The sequence below is a fragment of the Aulonocara stuartgranti genome, assembly GCF_965226115.1.
Source record: "Aulonocara stuartgranti genome assembly, chromosome: 19".
NCBI lineage: Eukaryota > Metazoa > Chordata > Actinopteri > Cichliformes > Cichlidae > Aulonocara > Aulonocara stuartgranti.
In genome coordinates, this window is record NC_138955.1 from 7,218,151 (window position 1) to 7,244,328 (window position 26,178).

The 26,178-nt window shown below is 39.4% G+C and overlaps 1 protein-coding gene across 7 annotated transcripts in view; it reads left to right on the forward strand.

Annotated features, from left to right (window-relative positions):
• LOC309695314 (B2 bradykinin receptor-like) overlaps window positions 1-21,197 on the forward strand; it is a 34,143-nt gene extending 12,946 nt beyond the window's left edge. For 3 of the 7 annotated variants that reach the window (XM_082515848.1, XM_082515847.1, XM_082515849.1), the window contains exons 2-3: window positions 12,541-12,591; window positions 19,814-21,197. In XM_082515848.1, coding sequence (XP_082371974.1) covers window positions 19,846-20,769 — 924 coding nt within the window. In that variant the 5' untranslated portion in view covers window positions 12,541-12,591; window positions 19,814-19,845 and the 3' untranslated portion in view covers window positions 20,770-21,197. Of the gene's footprint in view, window positions 1-12,540; window positions 12,592-17,140; window positions 17,924-18,460; window positions 19,050-19,670; window positions 19,682-19,813 lie in introns of those variants that run through there. The other 4 variants (XM_082515851.1, XR_014273120.1, XM_082515850.1 and 1 more) reach the window with 4 other exon arrangements.
• The last annotated feature ends 4,981 nt before the right edge of the window (window positions 21,198-26,178 follow it).

Genomic DNA, 26,178 nt, shown 5'->3' on the forward strand with positions numbered 1-26,178 from the left:
AAGGGAAAACACACAGCATGGTAGATGGTAAGGCAAGGCAAGTTTATTTGTATAGCACAATTCAACAACAAGGTGATTCAAAGTGCTTTACAGAGACATTAGAAACAAGAACAAATAAAAAGCATGATTTAAAATTGAATAAAACAAGCAAATAAACTAACTAACTAATTAACAAACAAACAACAGTATATAAAATCAAAACAGATAAAATCAGAACAGTAGATAAAATCAGTAGTTAAATGTAAGTTTTGAAATTTAAGCTTAAAGTATGGATTTGGTGCTTTATTCAAATGCAGCTGAGAACAGGTGAGTCTTCAACCTGGATTTAAATAAACTGAGTGTTTCAGCTGATCTGAGGCTTTCTGGGAGTTTGTTCCAGATATAAGGAGCATAAAAGCTGAATGCAGCTTCTCCGTGTCTGGTTCTGACTCTGGGAACTGATAAAAGACCGGATCCAGATGACCTGAGGGATCTGGATGGTTCATACTGGGTCAGGAGGTCATTGATGTATTTTGGTCCTAAACCATTCAGAGCTTTATAGACCAGCATCAGAACTTTAAAGTCTATCCTCTGACGGACAGGCAGCCAGTGTAAGGACCTCAGAGCTGGACTGATGTGGTCCACTTTTTTGGTCTTAGTGAGGACTCGAGCAGCAGAGTTCTGAATGAGCTGTAGTTGTCTGACTGATTTTTTAGGTAGACCTGTAAAGATGCTGTTACAGTAATCAAGCCTACTAAAGATGAATGCATGGACTAGTTTTTCCAGGTCCTGTTGAGACATCAGATCTTTTATCCTTGATATATTCTTGAGGTGATAGTAAGCTGACTTTGATATTGTCTTAATGTGTTTTTCTAAGTTTAGGTCTGCATCCATCACTACACCCAAATTTCTCGCCTGGTTTGTGGTTTTTAGATGTATAGATTGAAGTTCTCTGGTGACCTGTAATCGTTTTTCTTTGGCGCCAAAGACTATTACCTCAGTTTTGTTTTTGTTTAGCTGGAGAAAATTGTGGCACAACCAGTCATTGATTTCCTCAATGCATTTACCAAGAGCCTGTACAGGGCCTCGGTCTCCTGGTGACATTGTGGTATATATTTGTGTGTCATCTGCATAGCTGTGATAGTTTATTTTGTTGTTGTTTATAATCTGTGCCAGTGGGAGCATGTAGATGTTAAACAGAAGGGGTCCCAAGATGGAACCTTGGGGAACTCCACATGTGATACTTGTCTGCTCAGATGTGAAGTTACCTATTGATATAAAGTATTTCCTGTTTTCTACGTATGTTTTGAACCAGTTTAGTACAGTTCCTGAAAGACCTGTCCAGTTCTCCAGTCGTTTGAGTAATATGTTGTGGTCAACTGTATCAAATGCTGCACTGAGATCCAGTAAAACTAGGACTGACATTTTTCCACTGTCTGTATTCAGACATATGTCATTAAACACTTTGGTCAGAGCGGTTTCAGTGCTGTGGTTCTGTCTAAAACCTGACTGGAAGGCATCGTGACTTTGACTTTGACTTTGACTATTCTGTTTTAAGAACTGAGCTGTTGGGAAACTGCTTTTTCAATGATCTTACTTAAAAACGGGAGATTTGAGATCAGCCTGTAGTTGTTCATTTGTGTCTTGTCAAGATTGTCCTTTTTCAGTATAGGTTTGATTACAGCAGTTTTTAGTGATTCTGGAAACACACCTGATAATAAAGAAAAGTTGACGATCTGTAACAGGTCTGACTCTAAAGTCTTTGAGACCTTTTTGAAAAATCTTGTTGGCAGGACATCTAAACAGCAGGAGGAGGAGTTCAGTTGACCTAAGATGTCCTCCAGGTCTTTGCTGTTAATAGGTTGAAACTGTTTCATGGTGTTTAAACAGTTTTTTGGTGGACACAGTACATATCCTGGATCTGCTGTTGATGTACCAATTGCTTGTCTAATTTTTTGGATTTTTTCAGTGAAGAATTTGGCAAAGTCATTGCAGGCCATGGTCGAATGAAGTTCAGCTGCCACTGACACAGGAGGGTTTGTTAGCCTGTCAACTGTAGAAAATAAGACCCGAGCATTATGGCTGTTTTTAGTGATGATGTCAGAGAAGTAGGACCTCCTTGCATTCCTCAGTTGTAAATTATAATTGTGAAGTTTCTCTTTATAGATGTCATAATGAACCTGGAGGTTTGTTTTTCTCCATCTGCGCTCAGCTTTCCTACACTCTCTTTTTTCATTTTTCACCAGTGTGGAGTTTCTCCATGGAGACTTTTTCCTTCCAGAGATAACCTTCACCTTAATGGGAGCAATAGTGTCCATTACATTTAACATGTTAGCATTGAAGCTATTGACGAGCTCATTGACTGACCCTCTGGGCAGGTCAGGTGTTAATGGGAAGACCTGGTTAAAAATTGCACTACTGTGTTCAGTTATACACCGTTTTGTGATCACTGTTGTTGATATATTTGTGTGGGCTGAGATTTTACTTTCAAAGAAAAGTAGATCGCAACACGGACAGAGGAAAATACACGGCTTAAAAGACTAGAGATGACGAATAATATCAAAATAAAAGTTCAATAATAATGTAAACTCAAAACTCTTGGTCGATGACCCAGGTCTCCTAACAAATGGAAGTATTCAGTATCCCCCGCTCTGTCCCCTTCTTCAAGTCTGTCCCGTATCTAGCAAGTGAAAATAAAAAATAAATAAAATAAACAATAAAAGGTAAATCAAATAGACCATTACGGCAAGGCTGGGATGGTCAATTTGGTAAAGTAAATCCGTTGGGCATCTTTTTTCGCCTTTAGACAATAATTCTGATGGCAAAAGAACCAAACGGGACATGCAAAAAAACAAAAACAAAAAAACAAATGGAAGTATTTTCTGTCTCTTTTGCACAAAGACGTCATAAATTCTCTGTACTCAAACAGGGAATTAGGAGACTTAAGCTCAGTTGTGTTGAATTTTGACACAACATGAGCAATAAAGGCTTTTAATATTATCTGAATCCTGAGAAAAACCATGCATTTCAGTTAGGTGTATTTCTTGATCACATCGGTGTCAGATATTTTATAAAACAACTATTGATTATTTTAGTAATTGAGTAATATATTGATTATTTCATCGATTAATCAAGTAATTGGATAAGAAATACTTTTGTCTTTTTAATGAATGGCCAGAATACAATCAATTAGGAAAAGATAAGCTAGACACCCATCCATCAACTCAAAGGAAAGCCAGATTTATACAGTAAAAGTCAATAACAAAACTGGGACTCTCAACACTACTTTACCATGCAGGCAGTACTCTGCATGACACTCTTTATCAGTTCACACTCAAACACTGTTATTTCCCAGAAATAGTGATGATGATCTGACAAGAATGCCAAATTTTACACAAACACTGTCCTGTGCAAAACATGGGACGTATGGCTGTTGACGGTGGTTTACCACTACTAGCAAACCATAAAAGACCTTTAAGTTCAACAAAGCTGAAGTTCAGAAGTTCAATATGCTCCCAGGCAAAGCAATCCATTATGCAAGTTGTCTGAATTACTGCTTTATCTTCATGAACATAAATTACCTTTTTATAGTTTTGTTGATGTTTAAAATAATATTAAAAATAATATTTTCAGGATTCCTGGAAATTTCTTATTAATCGAACACTGGCCTTTATAGACATTCAGCTCTCTTGCCAGCAAATAAATATCCAGCAGTTAGCAAAACTTAGCAGATTACCAGGCTATTTTTTCAAAGAGTGATTAAGAAATCCAAAATTCACAGTTGCATATACTATAACATGACTAGTTGTGCTCCTGTTTAGAATTGTGGAGGCTACACTGCAGCAGGGCCACAACTGAACCCAAGTAGCCTACTCCACAAACCAATTTAAATGAACCTATCGTCCTATGGTAGCTAGGGCAGACTCCAGGCCCCCTTGACCCTGTTAAGGATAAGTGGAAGACACTAGATGGACAGCTGACAAACTTGAAGGTCTTTTATGGCTTGCTAGTACTGGTAAGCCACCGTCAATAGCCATACGTCCCAGAACCTTTTTACCTCATGGTAAATATGACCAGATCAGTCTTTCATCTTTGGAAACATACCTTAATTACGGTATGTTAAGGACAGACCAAAGGAGAAGGCCACCACTCTCTTCCTGGCAGTTCTCCTGGCATTGCTGATCTGCTGGATAATATTCCGTTTAAGTGAGTTACTAAGTGTGCTCGAAATAGTTGACTTTCTAAGGCGTCATCTCATACTGGTCATCTACCAACACATTTCTCTATATTTAGCCTTCTTCAACAGTGTCCTTGTCCTTAAGCCAGATCTCTTCATTATCTTTGGGAAAGGTTTCAAGAAAAGAGCAAAGGAATTCTTTAAACAGAGATCCAATCCAACAGTAAAAGCATTCAGCCTCGCACAGACAGATTCCAGGCTTGGCCCTGGAATCTAACATTTCCTCAATCTGATCTGTAGAACTGTGATGTTTTCAGCTGTGATGTGTGCTTTGATAATTTTACATAATTTTTTATGGCTTATCCAAAAAGAGTAACTATTAAGCTCCTCACCAACCAGCCTTAATCAGTCCAACTCAGCCCCCACCTCTTCCCCCCACTGTCACTCAGCACTGGTTGCCCACAGGGTGTAACAGACAGTGGGAGCCAACTGTGTGGAGAGTGAATACTTGACCCAAATGCAGACCCAAAAATGGAGTGTGAAATGTGACTTGAACTCAAAGCGAGCCATTTATTATAGCTGATAACAAGAGTACACAAACAGAGCAAAAGCGAGAGGGGCAAAAACTAAACCAGCACCTAAACTAGCAGAAACTAAACTATGATGACTGTGACATAAGACATAAACATGATTCAGAGCAGGTGCATGCAAGAACTATGAGAAAGCAACACAAACATGGTGCATGAGCAAGACCTGAGCTGAATCATGAAATACCTAAGTGACACTTGACATGGTATAGGGAACACAGACGACCTGACAACCACTGAATGAAACACACAGATTAAATAGGAGGTGATCAGAGGAAGTGGAAACACATGGGGAAACAGCTGACACAAATGAACACCCAGCCCACTACTTTACCCCTTTTACACCTATGACTGCACACCAACCCACCCAACCAACATCATTGCCAAGTATGCCGATGAAACCACGGTGGTTGGGCTCATGGATGGATGAGATGCACCGTACAGGGGAGAGGTAGAGAACTTACCCCGCTGGTGCTCAGAAAATAAGCGGAGGCTGAACGTCCATAAAACAAAAGAACTCATAATGGATTTCGGGAGGCACGGACAGATGCACTTCCCTCTGATTGTAAATGGAGAATGGGTGGAATCTTCAGGTTTCTGGGCACCCACATCTCCACCGATCTCACCTGGACTCACAACACCAATGTCCAGTGGAAGGCCCAGCAGCGGCTGCACTTCCTTTATGTCCTAAAGAAGAATAACCTGGACTGGAAGCTGCTGCTGGCCTTCTTCCGCTTCTCAGCGGAGAGCATGCTCTCTTACTGCCTGGGTGTTTGGTACACAGGAGCCACGACTGAGAACAGGAACGCTGCACAGAGGGTAATTTAATTAACGCTGGCCAAAAAATAATTAGCTGCCCCCTGCTACCCCTTAAGGCCATTGCCAGATCCTCCTGTCTCAAGAAAAACATTGCCACACAGGTGACCCCTTGCACGTTGCTCACCTCCTGTTTTACATGCTGCCCTCTGGTCGGTGCCTCAGGTCAATCAGGTCCCACACCACCATAATCACAAACAGCTTCTTCACCCAGGTCATTCAGACTGTCAGTAAACACTATCCTCCCACACCCCACACTAAACCATGGTATGACTAACCCTGATCACTCAGGTCACTCACACACAAACTCTTCAGACCAAGTCTTTTCTTTGCACTACGTCTGAGCACTTTGCATCTCTTTTGTACTCTGTTGTGTACCTTTCTCTCGTTTTTTATATATCCTTCTTGACTGTATAAATTTCTCCTTTTTGCTATCTCAAGTTCAAGTTCAAGTTCAAAGTTTATTCGCCACATGCAGGTTGCCCTGCAGTGGAATGAACCCGCCCCCCCGACCTTACACACACAACACGGACATCACATGGGGATACAAGTCAGAGAACGGTTGCATTACAGAAAAAACACTGAAATGGACACTACAATGAGAAAAGAGGAAAAAAAGAGACCTCTACTCATGCTGGGCTACAGGAGGACAGCATGAGAACAGGAAACAAAAAAAAACTCCTCTGCACAGAAAAGCACATAAACGTCCACAGTACAACATTATAGAGCACATGACCAGCAACAGGGTTGGGTAGAGGATAAGGAGTAATCCCAGGCAACACAGCAGCCATCCTGCCACTGCGCCAACTCTCCAGCACGGGCCCAGACCCGCCTCGTGTTCCCAGGAGGCAACAAGCATCGAAGGCATTGGAAGGGGAGGGGGGATGTGTGAATGCTTATCAGTGTAAGTGTATGTGTGTGCTAGTTCTAGTTTATCCCAGCACAGTTGGTGTGAAGCACCCACAATGTTGTTGGACATGTACAATCACAACAAAAGGCTATTCTATTCTATTCTATAAAATACAAGTGTCTATCTATTCTGAACGTAATATGCTTCACTTACTTTCTGTATGTAACAGTGTTTCTCATATCCAGATAATCCAGATGTTTACTTAATAGAAGTGCTGCCAGTCTGATTCAGCTTGAAGTAATGAGGTTTTAGTTCTCTTTGAGTATTTTCCAGATGGGACATATCCCATGGCTAAGAGAAGGTATTTCGGTGGTTTTAACTCTGACGCTATGTGCTTTGTGGTATTTTTTTTTTATAGGAAACCCATTATTATACATGGGAGTGTTACATAAAAACTGAAAGTTCAGACTGCTCTTAATTCTAGAAGTTTTTCCTACTCTTGGTTGTGCATAATGTAATGTCAGTGAGAGTGGATAATTTGATACAATCATGTCAAGCACACAGCTCTGGCTGCCCCAATCAGGTGCTGTTCAAATTCTGGCTTGTGAAGAGCAGCCAACCAAAAGAAGGTGTCTGGGCATCTGTCATTGTCAATAAAACGGGGCCATAGTTACATACCTTCCTGTGAACACCGGCACAACTGTTTCCTTTTTTCCAGTCATTTTGGAATCTGCTTCTTCGGATTTATGACTGGAATAATGTGTTTCCAGGCTTGTCAGCAAAGTCACGAATGTTTTAATGATGAAAGCATGAAAACCTCATATATTTTTCCCTTAAGTTTAATAGTTGCTTTAATATTTTACTTTATTAAACTGATTCCGTTGCACATTGCATTATTAGTTACTGCAGAGCACTCAAAATTTCGGAATTTATTAAATTTACTGTAATTGAATTAAGAATAATTGAAGTGTGTACTATTTATTTTCAGTTAATCAGTTTCCTTTCTGGTAGATGATGGGCAAAAGAAAAAATTAATAGGAAACCCTCAGTTTATCTTTATAATGGCTTAGTTGGGTGGGGTTGTGGACCAAGAGAAGGGAAACTGTGCCATAATCTTTCTTATTTACATTTTTGTCTTATTTAAATATTCTCACCATAAAAGGCAAATTCTCAGCACATCACTCTTCTCTTGTCCTAAGCCCTCATCAATTCTCATACCCATCTTTCCTTGACCTCAATGAAAACATCATCAAGGTTAAGGAAAGGAAAGGAAAGAGTTTAGGAAAAGGAGGTAGGAGGGAGTTTTGGAAAGCAGCCTCTGTTTTTCCTCCACGTCGTGTAGTTTTACTTCCTGTCTCTGCCCTTGCTTATTCCCTGAGTATCCCCAGCTGTATTTTATTTCCTACCAGTTTCATTTCCTCTCGTCACTACTTGTGTAAACATTGTCTCTGTGTTGTATCCTTCCTTCCTGTATTCTAATCTTGGATACCCTGTGCTTTATTTTCCAAGTAAGTTTTGGCTTTGTGGATTTCCTGGTTTTCTTTTTTTTTCCCTAGAATGTGTGTCCTTAAGACTAAACAGCATTAAAAGCTCCCTTTTCATTTACATCTGTCTATGATTCCGGCATTTGGGTCCTCAAGACGAATTTGACTTTCACAAAGCTAGCCTTGACCCCAAGGATCTCACATATTCTCTGCACTCAGACACAGAATCAAGAAATTTAATGAACTCAGGAGATTGTGTTGGATTTTAGTACTCTTCAGTACATTTCACTTAACCAGACCAATATCCAGATATCTGAGATTAGGACCATAATCTTCAGCTTCATCATTTAGAATAGAATAGAATAGAATAGAATAGAATAGCCTTTATTGTCATTGTACAGAGTACAACGAAATTGGAGTGCCACTCCCTTGGTGCAAGTTTCAATAATAAATATAAATGTAAAATATAAAAAGTACAAAAAAAAACAATCGTAAGTACTCAAACAATAGTATGTACAATATATACAGGATAGCAGCATAATATAATGACAGTGACGGTATGGAATAGGTTCAATTGTTTTTGTGCTTATTTACTACGGTGATAGCTCTGGGAAAGAAGCTATCCCTGAATCTGTTTGTCCTGGTTTTATGTGACCTGTACCGTCGGCCTGACGGTAATAGTTCAAACAGTTGGTTGCTGGGGTGAGAGTGGTCCTTGATGATATTGCCAGCTCTGCTGAGGTACCGAGAGTTTGCAGTGACCTCCAGGCTGGGCAGAGAGCAGCCAGTGATCTTCTGGGCTGTGTTGATGACCCTCTGCAGTACTTTCCTGTCTGCAGCTGAGCACCCTGCATACCATGTTGTTATGCCGTACGTTAGGATGCTCTCTATGGTGGCTCTGTAAAATGTCACCAGCAGCCTCTCCTCCAGGTTGTTCCTCCTGAGCACTCTCAGAAAGTGGAGACGCTGCTGGGCCTTTTTAACCACCGCTGTAGTATTTGCAGTCCAGGAGAGGTCATCAGATATCTGCACGCCCAGAAACCTCATGGAGTGTACCCTCTCCACACAGCTCCCGTGAATGTAAAGTGGGGCCGGGTCTGCTCTGCCCTTCCTGAAGTCCAAGATAAGTTCTTTAGTTTTCGTGGTGTTCAGTTGGAGGTTGTTAACTGAACACCACTCAGTCAGTCTGTTGACCTCATCTCTGTAGTCCGACTCATCCCCCCTTGAGATGAGTCCAACCACTGTGGTGTCATCCGCGAACTTTATGATGGTGTTTGAGAGATGGGTAGGGGAGCAGTCGGATGTGTAGAGCGTAAACAGGAGGGGACTCAAAACACATCCTTGTGGAGACCCGGTGCTGAGTGTGATGGTGCTGGACCGGTGGGGGCCGAGTCTGACAGACTGTGGTCTATTTGTCAGGAAGTCCTTGATCCAGAGGCAGATGGGGGTGGAGAGTCCCAGGTGAGACAGTTTCTGGACCAGGATCTCCGGGATGATATGATTGAATGCTGAGCTGAAGTCCAGAAAGAGCATTCTCACATAGCTTCCTCGGTGCTCCAGGTGACTCAGCGCAGTGTGGAGTGCTATGGTGATGGCGTCCTCGGTGGAACGATTTGTCCTGTAGGCAAATTGGTGGGGGTCCAGAGTGGGAGGCAGACCGGCCCTGATGTGCTGACAGACCAGTCTCTCAAAGCACTTCATCACTACAGGCGTAAGTGCAACAGGCCTGTAGTCATTTGGGCTGGCCACAGCTGTCTGTTTCCATGATCTCCTTCTGTACTGTCAGAGTTATTCACACACTCCAGAGACAAAGCTAGGTTAACATAGACTGATATGTGATACTGGTACACTCGCTTTCCCATGAAAATATGAGAACGTGTTTTTATGCCAAACTGGGATGTCGGTTTGTGCTTGGTGTTTGTTGCCCCTGTATTCATCTAAGGAAACTCAAATCTGAAGCTTCAGTCAAATGTTATTGGATGCAGTAGGAGTGAGTTAAGCAGTGAAGTGGCAAGAAAACTGAAGACACAAGGAAATCAAGATAAGTACAGAGCACAGACATAAAAATACAGCCTGGTTACCACTATGAGATAGTCAAGATACTGACTATATTTTTAAAATGATGTACTGGCAGACATCCAGGCATTTTTGTATTGTTTCAACACAAATATTAGAAAAACTGTTAAAGACGAACGCCTGAAATTTTTTCCAGGTCTTTCCTGCAGTCACAATCAGTGTTGGGACTAACGCGTTATTAAGTAACGCGTTACAGTAACTACGTTATTATTGTGGTAACGAGCACGGTAACTAGTTATTATGCCAAAATCAGGAACGCGTTACTCGTTACTGGAATTTAGATAGGGTCGTTACTCGTTACTTCGTGTGGTGGCTATCGCGGAGTTTCCACAGATTCAGTAACATTAGCAAGTGGTGGAAGCAGCAGGTGGATGAAGGAAAAGGGACGCAGAATGAAAAGAGACCCGAGGCGGCCGCCGGTCCAAGTGTGAACTGAACTTCAGGTAAGAAGTTATGACCTGCAGTCTCTCTGGGTCAGATATGAACCAAGTTTAGGTGGAGTTTATTTTCGTTATTCTGACTTTTTCCGTACTGCGTGCTAGCTAGCATGACGGAGTTTCTATACAGCTGGGTGGTGCTATGAAGTTAATGATGTTGAACTTTATTTTGTTCATAAGTTATTAGAGTTGCCAACCGTCCCGTCTGGTATTCAGAGAAAATATTACGCGTTTCTTATTGAGGTGAAAAGGAACAGTTTGTCCCGTAATTCAGCTACAATGAAAAAGACACAAAGCTGGAGTTATTCTGTGTCTTTGCTGCACAGCTGCCTCTTCTCCTCTCATTCTCCCCCTCCCTCTCCTGTTTCTACTTCAATCATGAAAACTGATCAGTGATCAGCTGATCGGCTCTCTTGTTTGTTTATCGCTCACTTTGCGCCGAAAGAGGAAACCAGCGGATGTCGCGCTAAACAACAGCAGCACGTTTAAGCTTGATCAGCTATTGTTAGAATTTATTTAATATTAATTTCTAGTATCAGCTGATGTTTGCTGGAGCCACAGCTGCAAAAAAGCTGCTGGTCATGATATCGGTTTGGTTATGTGGTGAGAGGGAAACATGAAGATGAAACCAGGAGATGTCCTTACTGGATCATCAGAGCTGAACAGGTGATGGAGAAACAGGTTTACCCTTTAGGTGACATGAATGAGTTGAAGGGAAGTTATGAACTGTTTCTGAGAGACAAATAACCCCAGGATCCTTTTTTAGGTAGCTGACAGCTGGTAACTGTGCAGGTGCGGATCTAGCAAAGTGTTGCCAGGGGTCCATGTAGGGCATTAACAGGGAGAGGTGGGCACAAGGAAATACTTTTCTTTCTTATTCTCATTTAAAATGTCTAGCTTTTAAAAAATAATTATCTGAATCTTACAACAAACGATTGATAGATTGATGCATATATACCATCAAAACAGTGTACATCACTGTCACAACAGTGTTTGTTTTCATTCAAAGGCTTTAAGATTTTTCCTATAATGGTGGGCCGGTCTCTAGTTAAAATACCCGGGCCAATTTTCTGTCCCAGTCCAGCCCTGTATGCAGCTCATCTGCAGTCTGGTGTTGCCTACATCTTTCTATTCAGAAGGCAGAATTTCAGAGTTCTGAGTACAATCGAAAGCACCACGACTGCAGTTTTTGTGTTGGATGTAAAAGGCGCACATGACGCTGTGACGTAGGCTAGAATCATGGCAGCAGTCAATGACGGTCCAGGCGTGGGATTTCTCTTGTGGAAATATGCACATTATCTTTTCCTTTCTATTGGTAGGTGGCACAGTGCACTTGTGGCAAGTAAGCAAGCTAGAAGACTGGCAAAGTTATGGAAGCAACACATTAACAAGAGAATTCTGAGTAAAACCAAAGTTACTTTCCCTAGTAACTAGTTACTTTGAAAGTAACGAGTAACTTGAAGTAACTGAGTTACTTTTGAGAGAAGTAACTAGTAATGTAACTAAGTTACTATTTTAAAGTAACTTACTCAACACTGGTCACAATGAATCAGGATCTGTAGTTTGGAATAGACATGTCAATAAAAGTCTCCTTCTTAATTAGCTCATGTTTTTCTGATACATTTTCATCTTCACCATTGTCTTTTGGCTGCTCCCTTTAAGGGTCGCCATAATGGAAACCCAAATAAAAGTCTGTGTCTTCCTGAATCCAGAGGTTTGATCTTCCATCACCACTGCGGCTTAGATTTATTTGAGTAACTTGGCTTTAACTCATTTTGCTGCGGTGTGCTGTTTGTCCTGCTGGGCTGATTATATAACAGATGCTTTTCAGTGAAATCCTATGCAAAGTGTCATCAGTTGTTATCAACATGAATGTGCTCTGCAGCATCTTCTTCCTTGTTCTGGTTGGCGTAGGTTCTGTGCTCTTAAAAATTCTTCAGCAGGCTAAAAGAAGGTTTCTCAGAATGATGTTTTGAGCTGAGGTGTGTGTTTAATGATTTAATATGATGAAAGGAACAATTATTTGTCTGAGTATGAGAGAAACATTGGTGTATTTCTCTCTAATAATCCTACTGTATCAGGTCTAATTTAAATTCTTTATGTAACACTGTTTGTTTGTTTGTTTGTTTTTCAGTGATATCCAGACATGGCATGTTAAGTGATATTGGGGAGCTGTCAGTCAGTAGTGAGTAGTGCTTTTTCATATTTTCTATCATATACTGTTACAGTGGCAAATACATTAAATAAGTTCATATTTAAAAGGATGAGGTCTGCATATGTGGGAGTGATCCTGAAAGCTGGAAAGTCATACTTCAGACTAATCTAAACACTCAGGTTCACATGTTCGATTTGAGCATTTGAGGCAAATGAGTGACTTTTCACTTGCCACACAAATGTGTCAAAACTAAATGCACATATAAAAAGGAGTGGGTTTTTTTCTTTGTTTGTTTGTTTTAATCTTCATGAATACAAAGATTTACATGGTTGTGGGAACATGTTTCACATAGTTTGTGCTGTGGGCAGAGGTGGCAAAAGTACAGGCTGTCTTTACTTAAGTAGAACTACTAAAAAAATCCTCCAGTAAAAGTGCTGAAGCAACTTCTTTACTCAAGTGAAGTACTCAAAGTAAGAAAGCAAAAAGTAGCTCCTGATTCTAACATTTTTTTGTAGAAAGGTAACAGAACCTTGTTCTAAATATATGTATACTAAGATAATGATAAAGTAATATATATGTACAACATGTACAAATGAAACTACATTATTTATCAAATCACATTATATACTACCACCTTACACACACCATGCATACATGCCACTACTGCACATTCACCTAATGTTTATATTATATATACATTAGGTATATCGACTTTTGCACAGTTCGAGGAGCATGTCAGGTTACATTTCACTGTGTGTTATACTTGTAAAACTATGCATGTGACGAATAAAGAACTTTGAAACTTCAACCAATATGTGGTTAAAATTCTGCCATGTGTTTTAAATTTGCAGTTTATCGAGCATCACTGAGCAGTCCTTACCTTTAAATCTAACCTCATGTCGTGTCTGTCTTCCTTCATCTTTCTCAGAGTAAAGTTATCTCTCACTCTTTCTCTCCCTGTGAAAGACAGCAGCTGGGCCTTTAGCTAGCAACACACTGTGCCACACAGCATACAAACAGTTTGTGTGTTCGCTGTGTGTTGAGCTGATAGAATTTAAAATTACCTGCCACTTTATTTGCACATAAGTGAAGTTTTTTTTAAAGTCAATATTTCGAGATTGAAGTCGAAAATGGATTTTTAGAAAAAGGTCTAAATATGGAGATTACTGTTGCTATTTCAAGACAAACTGCCATGGCTGCTGTACCCTCTAAAAATGCCATGTTTAGTTTGTTAGTGAGACAAACAGATCAACCGTCTTGTGATACATCTTTACTGCACGAGGCTGTGGCCATTGATCACCTTGCATCTGTCCATTACAAACCATTTCCTTTCATGCAAATCTACTCTTGCTGTAAATAATGAATCCTAGAAAATAAAAACTGGCCATGAATGCTTTCTAAACTGATGATAGCCTAAAATAAAGTGAAATACATTGAAAAAAATAATGTTTGTCACTGAAAGATGAATGCTGTGAAGTGCCATATATACCATCATCTTTTTTTTTTTTTTTTTTTTTTTTTTTTTTGTCCCGGTTGGATCTTTAGCCATCAGAATTGTTGTCTTAAGGCCAAGAAAGATGTCAAGCGGATTTATTTTACCAAGTGGATCATCATGGCCTTGCCATATTTGTCCATTTGATTGACCTTTATTATAATTATGAATTTATTTTATTTTCAGTTGCTACAAACGGGACAGACATGACTGGGGGATAGGACAGGGAGAAAGAATGAAAGAAAGAGAGTTAGAGAAAGAAAACCAAAGGGGAGAAGAGACGGTGAGAAGGGGGGGAAGAAAGAAAAAAAAACAAACAAACAAAAAAACAAAACACCTGGGTCACCTGTATGGAGAAAAAAAAACAGAAGAGAAAGCAAACAACAAAGAGCAACATAATAAAAAAAAAAACAGCACCATCACAATAAACTAGCTAGCAGTAGACATCAGTAGATACTAAATAATAAACGATATTGTGCAGCACGCAAGATAGACAGCGCACAATGTGCTTTGAGGCAGCAGCCAAGAAAGGTGTAGTCCGCGTCTGTGAATACCCGTGTGTACACCTGTGTGCATACCTGTGTGGATCAGCATGCTTGCATTCCAAAGGTTTCTCCATGTAACGATCTGCTAGGGAGTATGGGGAGCCACAGCCCCGTCCTCCAGGGTATGAAGCAGGTATGGAGGAGATCAAAACTCCAGACATCCAGAGGCCCCCAGAACACAAGAGACCAAGGAAGACCAGCAGAGGGGCAGCCGTGCCACTGTCCCAGAAAGAGCTGAGGAGAGTCCCAGATGAGGGCTCACTCAGCAGCCGCGGAGCAAAAGCCAGGGGGAGTTGCAGTGACGCGCCCGTGAGCTCCGCCGGCAGCCAGCCGTGCCTGAGTGACCGAGCCCCAAGCCGAGAGGCCGGGGGCATCCCACCTCCGAGCGAGCCCCAGGCTCCAGGCCCCGATAAGCGGCCGCCAAGTTGTGAGCCGGTGTGTACCCGGACGCCTACCCCCAGACACAAAGAACCACCAACGCACCGACACCTGAGGGAGTCCGCCACTGGCAGGGGAAGTGGTGGTGGGTGGAGATAGGCCTCCAAACCTTGGAGGGCCTGAGATGTCCCCAGAGAGGTGGCGTCTGATACCCAACCTGACATATAGACAAAGACATACAGGCACACACAGACACAAACATCCATTCCCACCTTCTAAACTGATGATAGCCTAAAATAAAGTGAAATACATTGAAAAAAATAATGTTTGTCACTGAAAGATGAATGCTGTGAAAAGCAATATATACCATCATCTAACAAAACTACTGAAAATATAAGCAAAACATCCAACTATCTGATGATCTGATAACAAGCATGCCACAGTTTAGAGAACCAAACACAGGTCTCGCCTATTATAAATATAATTTATACATACATAAATATATAAGTGAGGTGCGCCTACACATCGCTTTTTAAAGGAGTACCCTCAAACACTGTTATATAGAAATATATTTATCAATATAAATAAATGTTGTCTGTCATCTTACGTACCAAAAGAACAACTAATCTTCTGGGATCTGCAGCAGAAATTCATTTTTTGCATTTCCAACCATTTTCATGTGCAATGGTGCTCCTGTTTACGAGTGTATATATGTGTGGTGTGCTGTGTGAGCTTCTGGGCTGATAACAGATGGTCTTTCACTGATATCCTATGCAAAGTGTCATCAGCTGTTATCAACACGAATGCGTTCTGCCGAAGATACTTCCTTGTTCAGGTTAGCATAGATCACATGTTGCACTGGTGCTTTCCTATGAGAGGAAGAGTAGGGCATTTTACACCAAACTGGGATGTCTGTTTGTGTGGGGTCTTTACTCTTCACGCATTCATCTACAGGAAGGTCGAAAATCCACCCTCAGTCAAATGTTACTGAATGCACATTTAATCTCACAAAAGATCCATATCTAATGATGGAGAGGATGCTGATTATTTTTAGTTTTATCATCCCTGTTATCCTTCTGCACAGCATTAGAAAAGCTCTGAGAAACAGTCTAGCAGTTCGTTTAAACACTCAGAGAATTAAGCAGCTGTCATGTTTTGCAGTTCTTCTTGGCTTATCTTGCGTCTTCTTCTTATAATTGAGCATTTTAGTTTGCTTTTCATTGCTGTTCTTGAGCTTTAGTTTAATTATTATTTTAGGCTGAGCTTTGTTAGTGTGCCTGTGATTATTATTGCATTTCTGGGTTCTGTCAGAAATATCCCCCCTTCTGGCGTTATTTTAGTTCCCCTAGTGTTTTACTGTCAAGTCCCCGTCTTAATGTTAGGCTTTGCCCTGTTTTGTTGCTTCGTCTTTTTAATTTGGGTCTTTGGCCTCTTGTGGTCTATATTTTTTTACCTTTCCCGTTTGTGTCTAGATTCTGCTATGCCTTGTTATCTCCAGCTGTGCTGACTCTTCATGATTACTTTGTGTATGTGTTTAAAGCCTCTGGTGTCCATCTGTCTAGTTCCTAGTGTGTTTTCTCCTCCTGGTGCTATTTGGACTTTCTAAGCCTTTGTTTGGATTTTTTCTTTTAGCATTGAATCAGCTGCAATGAAGCTCACTTTTTTATTTCTTCAAGTCTCCTGTAGTCTGCACTTAGGGCTATGGCTGGGTATCGCCACCGATTTCTACAATCGATTCGATTCTGATTCACAAGCTCCCGAATCAATTTGATCCACGATTCGATTTGATTTGAATCTGAAATTTTTTTGCCTCAGATAGTCAGAAATATTATAATTCTGATCACGTATCGGTACATTTCCATATTTTTATATCGATAAAAACAACAAGGACCATTATCTTCAGCTTCATCATTTCTGTTTCTATGATCTCCTTCTGTACTGTCATAATTATTCACGCACTGGGGAAAAGAGGGGTGAGACACTCAGAGAATGGAGTAGGAGGCCACCACTTTCATCCTGTGAGTTGTTCATTCTGGCATTCCTGATCTGCTGGGTGCCCATTCTCCCATGAGCAGGATACTAGATGTACTCGACAGAATAAATACTGAGATTCTGCATACTAAGCCTTCTTTAGAAGCCTTCTAAATCCCATTTGCCCATTCAGCCTTGTTTCCAAGAATCCAAGAGTGACGGGAAGAAGGTGAGAGGCGATTCAGTGAATTTTGCCAAAGTGACCAGCATCCAGAGACTTGAGCTAGGAGTGTGTTAAGCAGTGAAGTGGCAGAGAAACTGAAGACACAAGGAAATCAAGATAAGTACAGAGCACAGACGTAAAGATACAGCCTGGTTACCACCATGAGATAGCTGACAGACTGGCACAGAGTAGATGAGTAGATGCCCTGCCCTTAAGTATTGCCTCGTTGATTGTCATCAGCAGGTGAGCAGAACAGGTGAGGAACCAATGCTCTGCCCACAAAGCAGACACAAAGCAGACACAGAAAGACACAGGATGACCACCATGATGGATGATGGATATCCTTGATAGGATCTTCTCAGGCACACAGCTCTGGCTGTAAGCACAGAAGCCCCAACCAGCTGCTGTTTTAAATTGTGTTATTTGTGGAACAGTCAATCAGTGTTTTCCAATAGAGAAACACATTTTTTGTCCTCTGTGCAAGATGAATATGTTCCTGTCATTTGCACATATAATCCAGATTCACAGTTAGGGTGGCCCTATTGTATTACAGAAGTTTACAACATGTATGACTGCAATAATTGCAGCTTGCATCCATGCTCTAGACCAAGGACAGAGAAGCAAATAAAATAAAAAGTATTCAAAAGGAAAAAACAAAAGAGAAAAAAGTGAGTTCTACTTTGTTTAATTATTGGAAACAAATAGTGTCAGCGACAGTTTTATTACTTCTTATCAAAGAATCTAAATTTTGTTTTCTTCAACTTATTGTATCGAGTATTTATTCAACTCAAGTCCTTTGCAACAATTATGTCTAGGATTATTTAATTACATTAACACGGAGGCAGGCATTTAATATTGAATCAATATCTGCTTTTTATGCATAAAGTGTCATCTTCTGTTTTGAGGTTTTTCATGAATATTTTGGAGATTAATTTAAATCTCTGCTCTTCGTTTTTGAAAGGTAGTTTTGTTTATAGTTTTGTTAGGTGTGGTATTATATCCCTGTGATTCTTCTATACATTTATTGTAATTTGCAAGGCTTATTTTGTACTTATCTTAGCGTCTTTTACCTTATAATATAAACACACCTTGAGGTGACTGTTTTTGTGATTTGGCACCATTCAAATAAAATTTGAAGGCTGAATATTATCTTCTAATTGTGTGTATTCTGTATAATTTATTATATATGCTTGTTAATTGAGACCTTCTTAGCTCTTGTTACTGGTGACTTTGAAGCTGCATTTAGCTTCTTCCCTTTTCTCGTATCTAGTTGTCTCTGTCTGTCACCATTTTGGTTTGTATGTATTCTGGTTTGTCTGCTCCCTTTCATCAGTTCCTGTCTTTACTTTTAAAGTTTCTGTTTCTGCCCATGTCGTTTAGTTTTACTTACTTTCTCTGCCCTTTCCTATTTCCTGACTTACCTCAGCTCTGTTCTGTTCCCCACCTGTTTCACCTCCGTTCATCACATTTTGTGTACATGTTGTCTCTGACTTTCTTTGTTGGATCATCAGTATTATGGTGTTCTTACAGCAGAGTAAGTCTTGTATTGGTATTTTAATCGATAACCACAGCGTCTAACATGTTGCCATTAAGTTAATAAATGGAAAATTTTCTCTGTCCATAATAGGGTCATTTTTGTTAATAAAATCAACCCAGAGAAAAAAATATTTAGAAGTAACTAAGGACTTCAGTGAAGAGTCAAGGAAGTGGTCATAGACTGGGTGTGATGTCTCTCTTATCTGAAATCACTTGACTATCAGTTTAGTTTCTTCTTTAAATTAAGCGTTTCAGAAAGAAGACTGTAGCAGAAGGTACTGAGAGAGTGTAGCTGGCTGTTTGCTCTTTTTCCATCAGGAGCACAGACTAATTTGCCTGCAAGGTATGTAAACGCTTAATTTGGCTTGGAATTTACTTTCTTATGTCTTTACCTTTAGTTGGAATATTTGCAAGGTCTAAATCACTGTCGATCAGGAACAGTGTTTTTGACCTTTTGGCACTATCTTCATAAAAAAGGAAATTTCTTCAGTTTAACAGCTGCACAGGTTTTGGAAGCAGTGATGTTCTTAGGTGTACAGTAACGTGTCGACAAGTAGACGGCAGATTAACTGATTTTGTCTCAGCATGTTTGTCTCAGCATGTTTGTCTCAGCATGTTTTGTGTTTTGATCAAATTCAGCCTCATGCAGTAACAACGTTTATAGTAATGTATTTAACACAAATGAAAATGTATTTAATAAAGGCTGCCCCCCAAAACATATAATAAATTCACATTTAAATTGTTTTAAACTGTCTGTAAATGTGAGGATGGAAATACTAAACTTGTGAACTTGTTTTACGTAGCTGGTGCTGTGGTGATGACTCTATGATGCTGGAAAGCACGCTCAGCTCTAAATATGATGTAAAATTGCATGTTTTCTAATATGATGATGGTCTTTAAAACTGAATCAAATACTATATATCAATCCATTTTCTTCTGCTTATCCAATTCAAGTCGCTCGGGGTCTGAAGCCGGGTAGTTACATATCAGTCTTATTCAGAATTAGGTGTATCTATGTTTTCTGTCATCGTAACAAATTATGTTAAAACAATGCCAGGTAACAAGATATTTATGTTTTCTATTTTGGTATCCTTTATTTCACTCCAGCATCCCTGCCAACTTAATTCCTGACACTGAAGATGACTGGAAACCAAAGCAACGCAAGTGAAGAGCATTGTCCCACCATTTTTAACAACAACACGTTAATCTTCTGTATGACTCCAGTTTATGTCATCTGCCTGCTTGCAATCATCTTTAATGCGTTTGTGCTGATGGTTTTCTGCCTCCACAAGAAGGCCTGCACTGTGACTGAGATCTACTTGAGCAACTTGACTGGAACTCATCTTGTTCTGATGTGCTGTTTGCCCTTCTGGACTGATGATGTAAGATTAAGCATTGACTGGCCTTTCAGTGAAAGCCTGTGCATGCTGGTAAAAGCTGGTGTGAGAATGCATTTATTTTGCAATATCTACTTTCTTGTTCTGGCTATCTTAGATTGTTATGTGGCACTGGTGCACCCACTTTTCCACGAGTTGATGAGCAGGCCATTTTATGCCAAACTGGGATGTCTGTTTGTGTGGAGTTTTGGTTTGGTCTTTGCTTTCCCCATATTCATCTACAGTAAGGTAAAATTGAACCCACAGTCAAATATTACTGAATGTATAGTCGACTCCACTTCACAAAATCAATATCTGCTGTATGAGGTGAGAGACATAATATTCAACTTTATCATCCCTGTTGTCATTATTTTGTTCTGTTCTGTCAGAATTATTACAATTCTGAGAAAAAAGCGAATGGGGTTTTTAAAACCACAGAGAACAGAGCAGAAGACCACGACTCTCATCCTGGCAGTTGTACTGTCATACCTGATCTGCAGGGTGATATTGTGCGTGAGAATATTTGTGGTCGAAAACACTGACAGTCAGAAATGTCACATCATGCTGGAAATCATCGATTTGGTCTTTGTGTACTTAGCCTTCTTTGACAGTGTCCTTAACCCCATTCTCTACATCATCATTGGAAAAAGCTTCCAGAACAGGACAAAGGAATTCTTCAAGCAGTGAAAAAAGCCTTAAAGGTAGAATAATTAAACTGGCAATTATTCATCCAAGCATTAGGAGCCTTTGTGTTCATATATATATTCTTACATTGGCAGCATAATGTGTGAGCTTAGAGCGAAGACGCTATAGCAGGTTCCATAACTTAAAAAACTTATTTTGCTAGAAGGGTTTTAAACTAAGTTGTCTGTTTGGGTTTTTGATTTGTTTTTCATTATTATATGATTGTGTTTCTGCCACTGACTCATATCATCCAAATAGGATTATTAGGGTTGTGGCTATCATACTAGGTGACTTACCTGGGAGCAGAGTGTGTAAATCTATGTGTAACCTGCATAAAGCTGACAGCTGCCCTCTGGGCAACTGTCTTCTTAAAATTTCTTTTTCTAAATTCTTGTACATGCAAATAGTGTTTGGTAATTCTGCAGCTACTGTATTAATACTTGTTGTCAATGAATAAAAAAATTAATTTCTACTCACCGTGTGACTTATTTATTCAAACAAATCACAACATAATTATGCTGTGTAAGAAAAATTGTGACGGTTTAATAAATCATCATACATTTATATAATAATCGTGTATTTTCTGTTTCTCATATGGATCACCCCATCTCAAATCAACGTGGGCCTTCTGCTCGACCATATCTGAATTGAATAAAAATGTTATGACTCAAAGTTTCAAAATATATAATGAACTTAAATGATTGCTGTGAATTTCTAGCCTTATATATCAAATTCATTTCTTTCTTTTGTTTTTTTTTGCCTGTCCCATTTGGTTCTTTAGCCTTCAGAATTGTCGTCTAAAGACCAACAAGGATACCCAATGGATTTATTTTGCCAAATGGATCATCATGGCATTGCCGTATTGGTCCATTTGATCGACCTTTGTTTTTATTATTTATTTTATTTTATTTTCAGTTGTTACAGACGGGACAGACATGAGTGAGGGATAGGAAAGGGAGAAAGAAAGAGAGGAAGGAAAAGAATAACAGAAGGGAAGAGGGACAGTGAGAAAGGGGAAAAAAATCTCCTGGATCACCTGTTGAGAGAGAAAGAATAGAAAACAAGCAAAAAAAACAAAGCAACATACTAAACACAACACCATCGCATTAATCTAGCTAAGTGTAAACAGCAGTAAATACTAAATATTGTTGTTGTTATGCAGCACGCAGGACAGACAGCACACAATGTGCTTTGAAGTAGCATATCAAATTCATTTCAAGATATTGACTATATTTTTAAAATGATGCACTGGCAGACATCCAGGCATTTTTGTCATGTTTCAACACAAATATCTTAAAAAACACCTGTTAAAGGTGAAAGCCTGAAAGTTTTTCCAGGTCTTTCCTGCAGTCAAAATGAATCAGGATCTGTAGTTTGGAATAGACATGTCGTTAAAAGTCTCCTGTGTATTTTAATCGATAACGACAGCGTCTAACATGTTGGCATTAAGTTAATAAATGGAAAATTTTCTCTGTCCATAATAGGGTCATTTTTGTTTATAAAATCAACCCAGAGAAAAAAATGTTTAGAAGTAACTAAGGACTTCAGTGAAGAGTCAAGGAAGTGGTCATAGCCTGGGTGTGATGTCTCTCTTATCTGAAATCACTTGACTATCAGTTTAGTTTCTTCTTTAAATTAAGCATTTCAGAAAGAAGACTGTAGCAGAAGGTACTGAGAGAGTGTAGCTGGCTGTTTGCTCTTTTTCCATTAGGAGCACAGACCAATTTGCCTGCAAGATATGTCTTTACCTTTAGTTGGAATATTTGCAAGGTCTAAATCACTGTCCATCAGGAACAGTGTTTTTGACTTTTTGGCACTATCTGTATAAAAAAGGAAATTTCTTCAGTTTAACAGCTGCACAGGTTTTGGAAGCAGTGATGTTCTTAGGTGTACTGTAACGTGTCGACAAGTAGACGGCAGATTAACTGATTTTGTCTCAGCATGTTTTGTGTTTTGATCAAATTCAGCCTCATGCAGTAACAACGTTTATAGTAATGTATTTAGCACAAACGAAAGTGTATTTAATACAGACTTCCCCCAAAAAGCATAATAAAACTTGTGAACTTGTTTTATGTAGCTGGTGTTGTGGCGATGACTCTATGATGCTGGAAAGCACGCTCAGCTCTTAATATGATTTAAATTGTGCATTGGTTATGCATGTTTTCTAATATGATGATGGTCTTTAAAATTGAATCAAATACTATCAACCTATCCATTTTCTTCTCCTATTCCAATTCAGGTCACTCAGGGTCTGAAGCCTGTTAGTTATATAACAGTCTTATTCAGAATTGCATCTCTATATTTTCTGTCATCATAACAAATTATGTTAGAACAATACCAGTTAAAATTATATTTATGTTTCCTATTTTGGTATCCTTTATTTCACTCCAGCATCCCTGCCAACTTAATTCCTGACACTGAAGCATCGTTACTAGTGTTGCTGAAATGTCACATCATACTTGTAATCATCCAAGAGGTCTCCATGTACTTACTCTTCTTCAACAGTGTCCTTATCCCCATTCTCCACGTCATTATTGGGAAAAGCTTCCAGAACAGGACAAAGGAATTCTTCAAGCAGTGAAAAAAGCCTTAAAGTTTGAAAAATTAAACTGGCAATTATTCATTCAAGCATTAGGAGCCTTTGTGTTCATATATATATTCTTACATTGGCAGCGTAAGGTGTGATCTTAGAGAGAAGACGCTATAGCAGCTTCCATAACTTAAAAAACTTATTTTGCTAGAAGGGTTTTAAAGGCAAGGCAAGGCAAGTTTATTTGTATAGCACAATTCAACAACAAGGTGATTCAAAGTGCTTTACAGAGACATTAGAAACAAGAACAAATAAAAAGCATGATTTAAAATTGAATAAAACAAGCAAATAAACTAACTAACTAATTAACAAACAAACAAACAAACAAACAAACAACAGTATATAAAATCAAAACAGATAAAATCAGAACAGTAGATAAAATCAGTAGTTAAATGTAAGTTTTGAAATTTAAGCTTAAAGTGTGGATTTGGTGCTTTATTCAAATGCAGCTGAGAATAGGTGAGTCTTCAACCTGGATTTAAATAAACTGAGTGTTTCAGCTGATCTGAGGCTTTCTGGGAGTTTGTTCCAGCTATAAGGAGCATAAAAGCTGAATGCAGCTTCTCCGTGTCTGGTTCTGACTCTGGGAACTGATAAACTAAGTTTTCTGCTTGGGTTGTTGATTTGTTTTTCATTATTATATGATTGTGTTTCTGCCACTGACTCATATCATCCAAATAGGATTATTAGGGTTGTGGCTATCATACTAGGTGACTTACCTGGGAGCAGAGTGTGTAAATCTATGTGTAACCTGCATAAAGCTGACAGCTACCATCTGAGCAACTGACAGGCACCACTGGTTTGGTTTGGTTTGGTATTTTGTTTTGTTTTGTTTTGGTTTTTTTGCAGTTGTTTTGCAGTTTCTGGTAATTCTGCAGCTACAGAACTAATCTTCTGGGATTTGCATCAGAAATTCATTTTTTGCATTTGCAATTATTTTCATGTGCAATGGTGCTCCTGTTTACGAGTGTATATATGTGTGGTGTGCTGTGTGAGCTTCTGGGCTGATAACAGATGGTCTTTCAATGATATCCTATGCAAAGTGTCATCAGCTGTTATCAACACGAATACATTCTGCAGAAGATACTTCCTTGTTCAGGTTAGCATAGATCATTGTGTTGCACTAGGGCTGCTCGATTATGGCAAAAATGATAATCATGATTATTTTCACTGAAATTGAGATCTCGATTATTTGACGATATTTATTTAACAATAACAATGTATTGAATAATGACTTTAAAGATTGTCAAAAAATAATATAAAATAGTGTGCAAATACTGATGCAGTGCAAATGTTTGCAATATAAGAAATAAATGAAAAATGTAAACATCTATGTTTAGTGAACTTTGCAGTGTTGCTCTGTGGTGCAGCTAAGACACTGTAGCAAAGTTTACACACTATGTCTATGACTCCGCGAACCCATAATGTTTCCACACCACTGAAGTTTTTTTTTACCTCTGTTCAACCAATGGCAGTCACTCTCCTCTCCAAATAACTTCTACTTAGCTTTCCGAGCTTCCCTCGGGTTCTCTTCTTAATTGTTGTGACAGGTATTCGAAATGCAGAGCGGTGCGCTCGATTTGCCACATGGAGCAGCGCGAGAGTAAAGCACGAGGGAGGGGCTAATAATCGGCTCAGTCATTTTTAATGGTCGTTGAAAGCCCAGATCGTAATCGAGATTAAAATTCGATTAATTGAGCAGCCCTATGTTGCACTGGTGCTTTCCTATGAGAGGAAGAGTAGGGCATTTACACCAAACTGGGATGTCTGTTTGGGTGGGGTCTTTGCTCTTCACACAGTCATCTACAGGACGTTCAAAATTCACCCTCAGTCAAATGTTACTAAATGCACATTTAACCTCATAAAAGATCCATATCTAATGATGGAGAGGATGCTGATCATTTTTAGTTTTATCATCCCTGCTATCATCATTTCCTTCTGCACTAGTCAAGTTGTGAGAAACAGTCTAGCAGACGGTTTCAAACTCAGAGAATTAATAAGCAGCTGTCTTGATTTGTGGTTTTTCTTGGCTTAGCTTGCGTCGTCTTCTTTTTGTTAGTGTTCCTGTGATTATTATTGCATTTCTGGGTGCTGTCAGAAATATCACTCTTTCTGGCGTTATTTTAGTTCCTGTAGTGAAGCTCACTTTTTTGTTTCTTCAAGTCTCCAGTAGTCTGCATTTGGGGCAACACTTTTTCCCAGCCCCATACAGTAATTTCATTTGCATGAATATATTCATACAAATGTATTTATTCAAACTTACACACACATATAATGAAGTCTTCAGGATTTTTTAAGTGGCTGCAAAGGTTAGAATATGTATACTCATGACTTGACGTTTCAGGTGATTGTTGGTGTGAAAATGACACTGTGAATTGTAAAGCGCTCTTGGTACGGAAGATAGATAAGATCTCTGTAAATTATGTATCCTGTAAAATACTCAAACAACATTATTTCCTGGAAAAAATGACCATAATCTGAAAGTAAGTATTTTAGAGTTTACATATCTCATATATATCTTTTTCATGATTCATACTAAAATCTGCTTGGTTTTAGCAGATATTCTTTTCATCATTTGCAGCCATTTTCATGTGCAGTTGTGCTCCTGTTTACAAGTGTGGTGATCACGCTGTGGGCAGGGACACAGCTGAACCTAGGTAACCTATGATCCACCGACCTATGATCCTGTGCCTACAGCTTTTTGTGCCACTGACTAAAACTAGATAATGAAAGTTTTGTTAGCCCAGCAAAAACAAGCATCACTACATAACTACACTATCAAATCACAGAGCTTGGATTTTGCCACTGCTTTCTAAAAATTA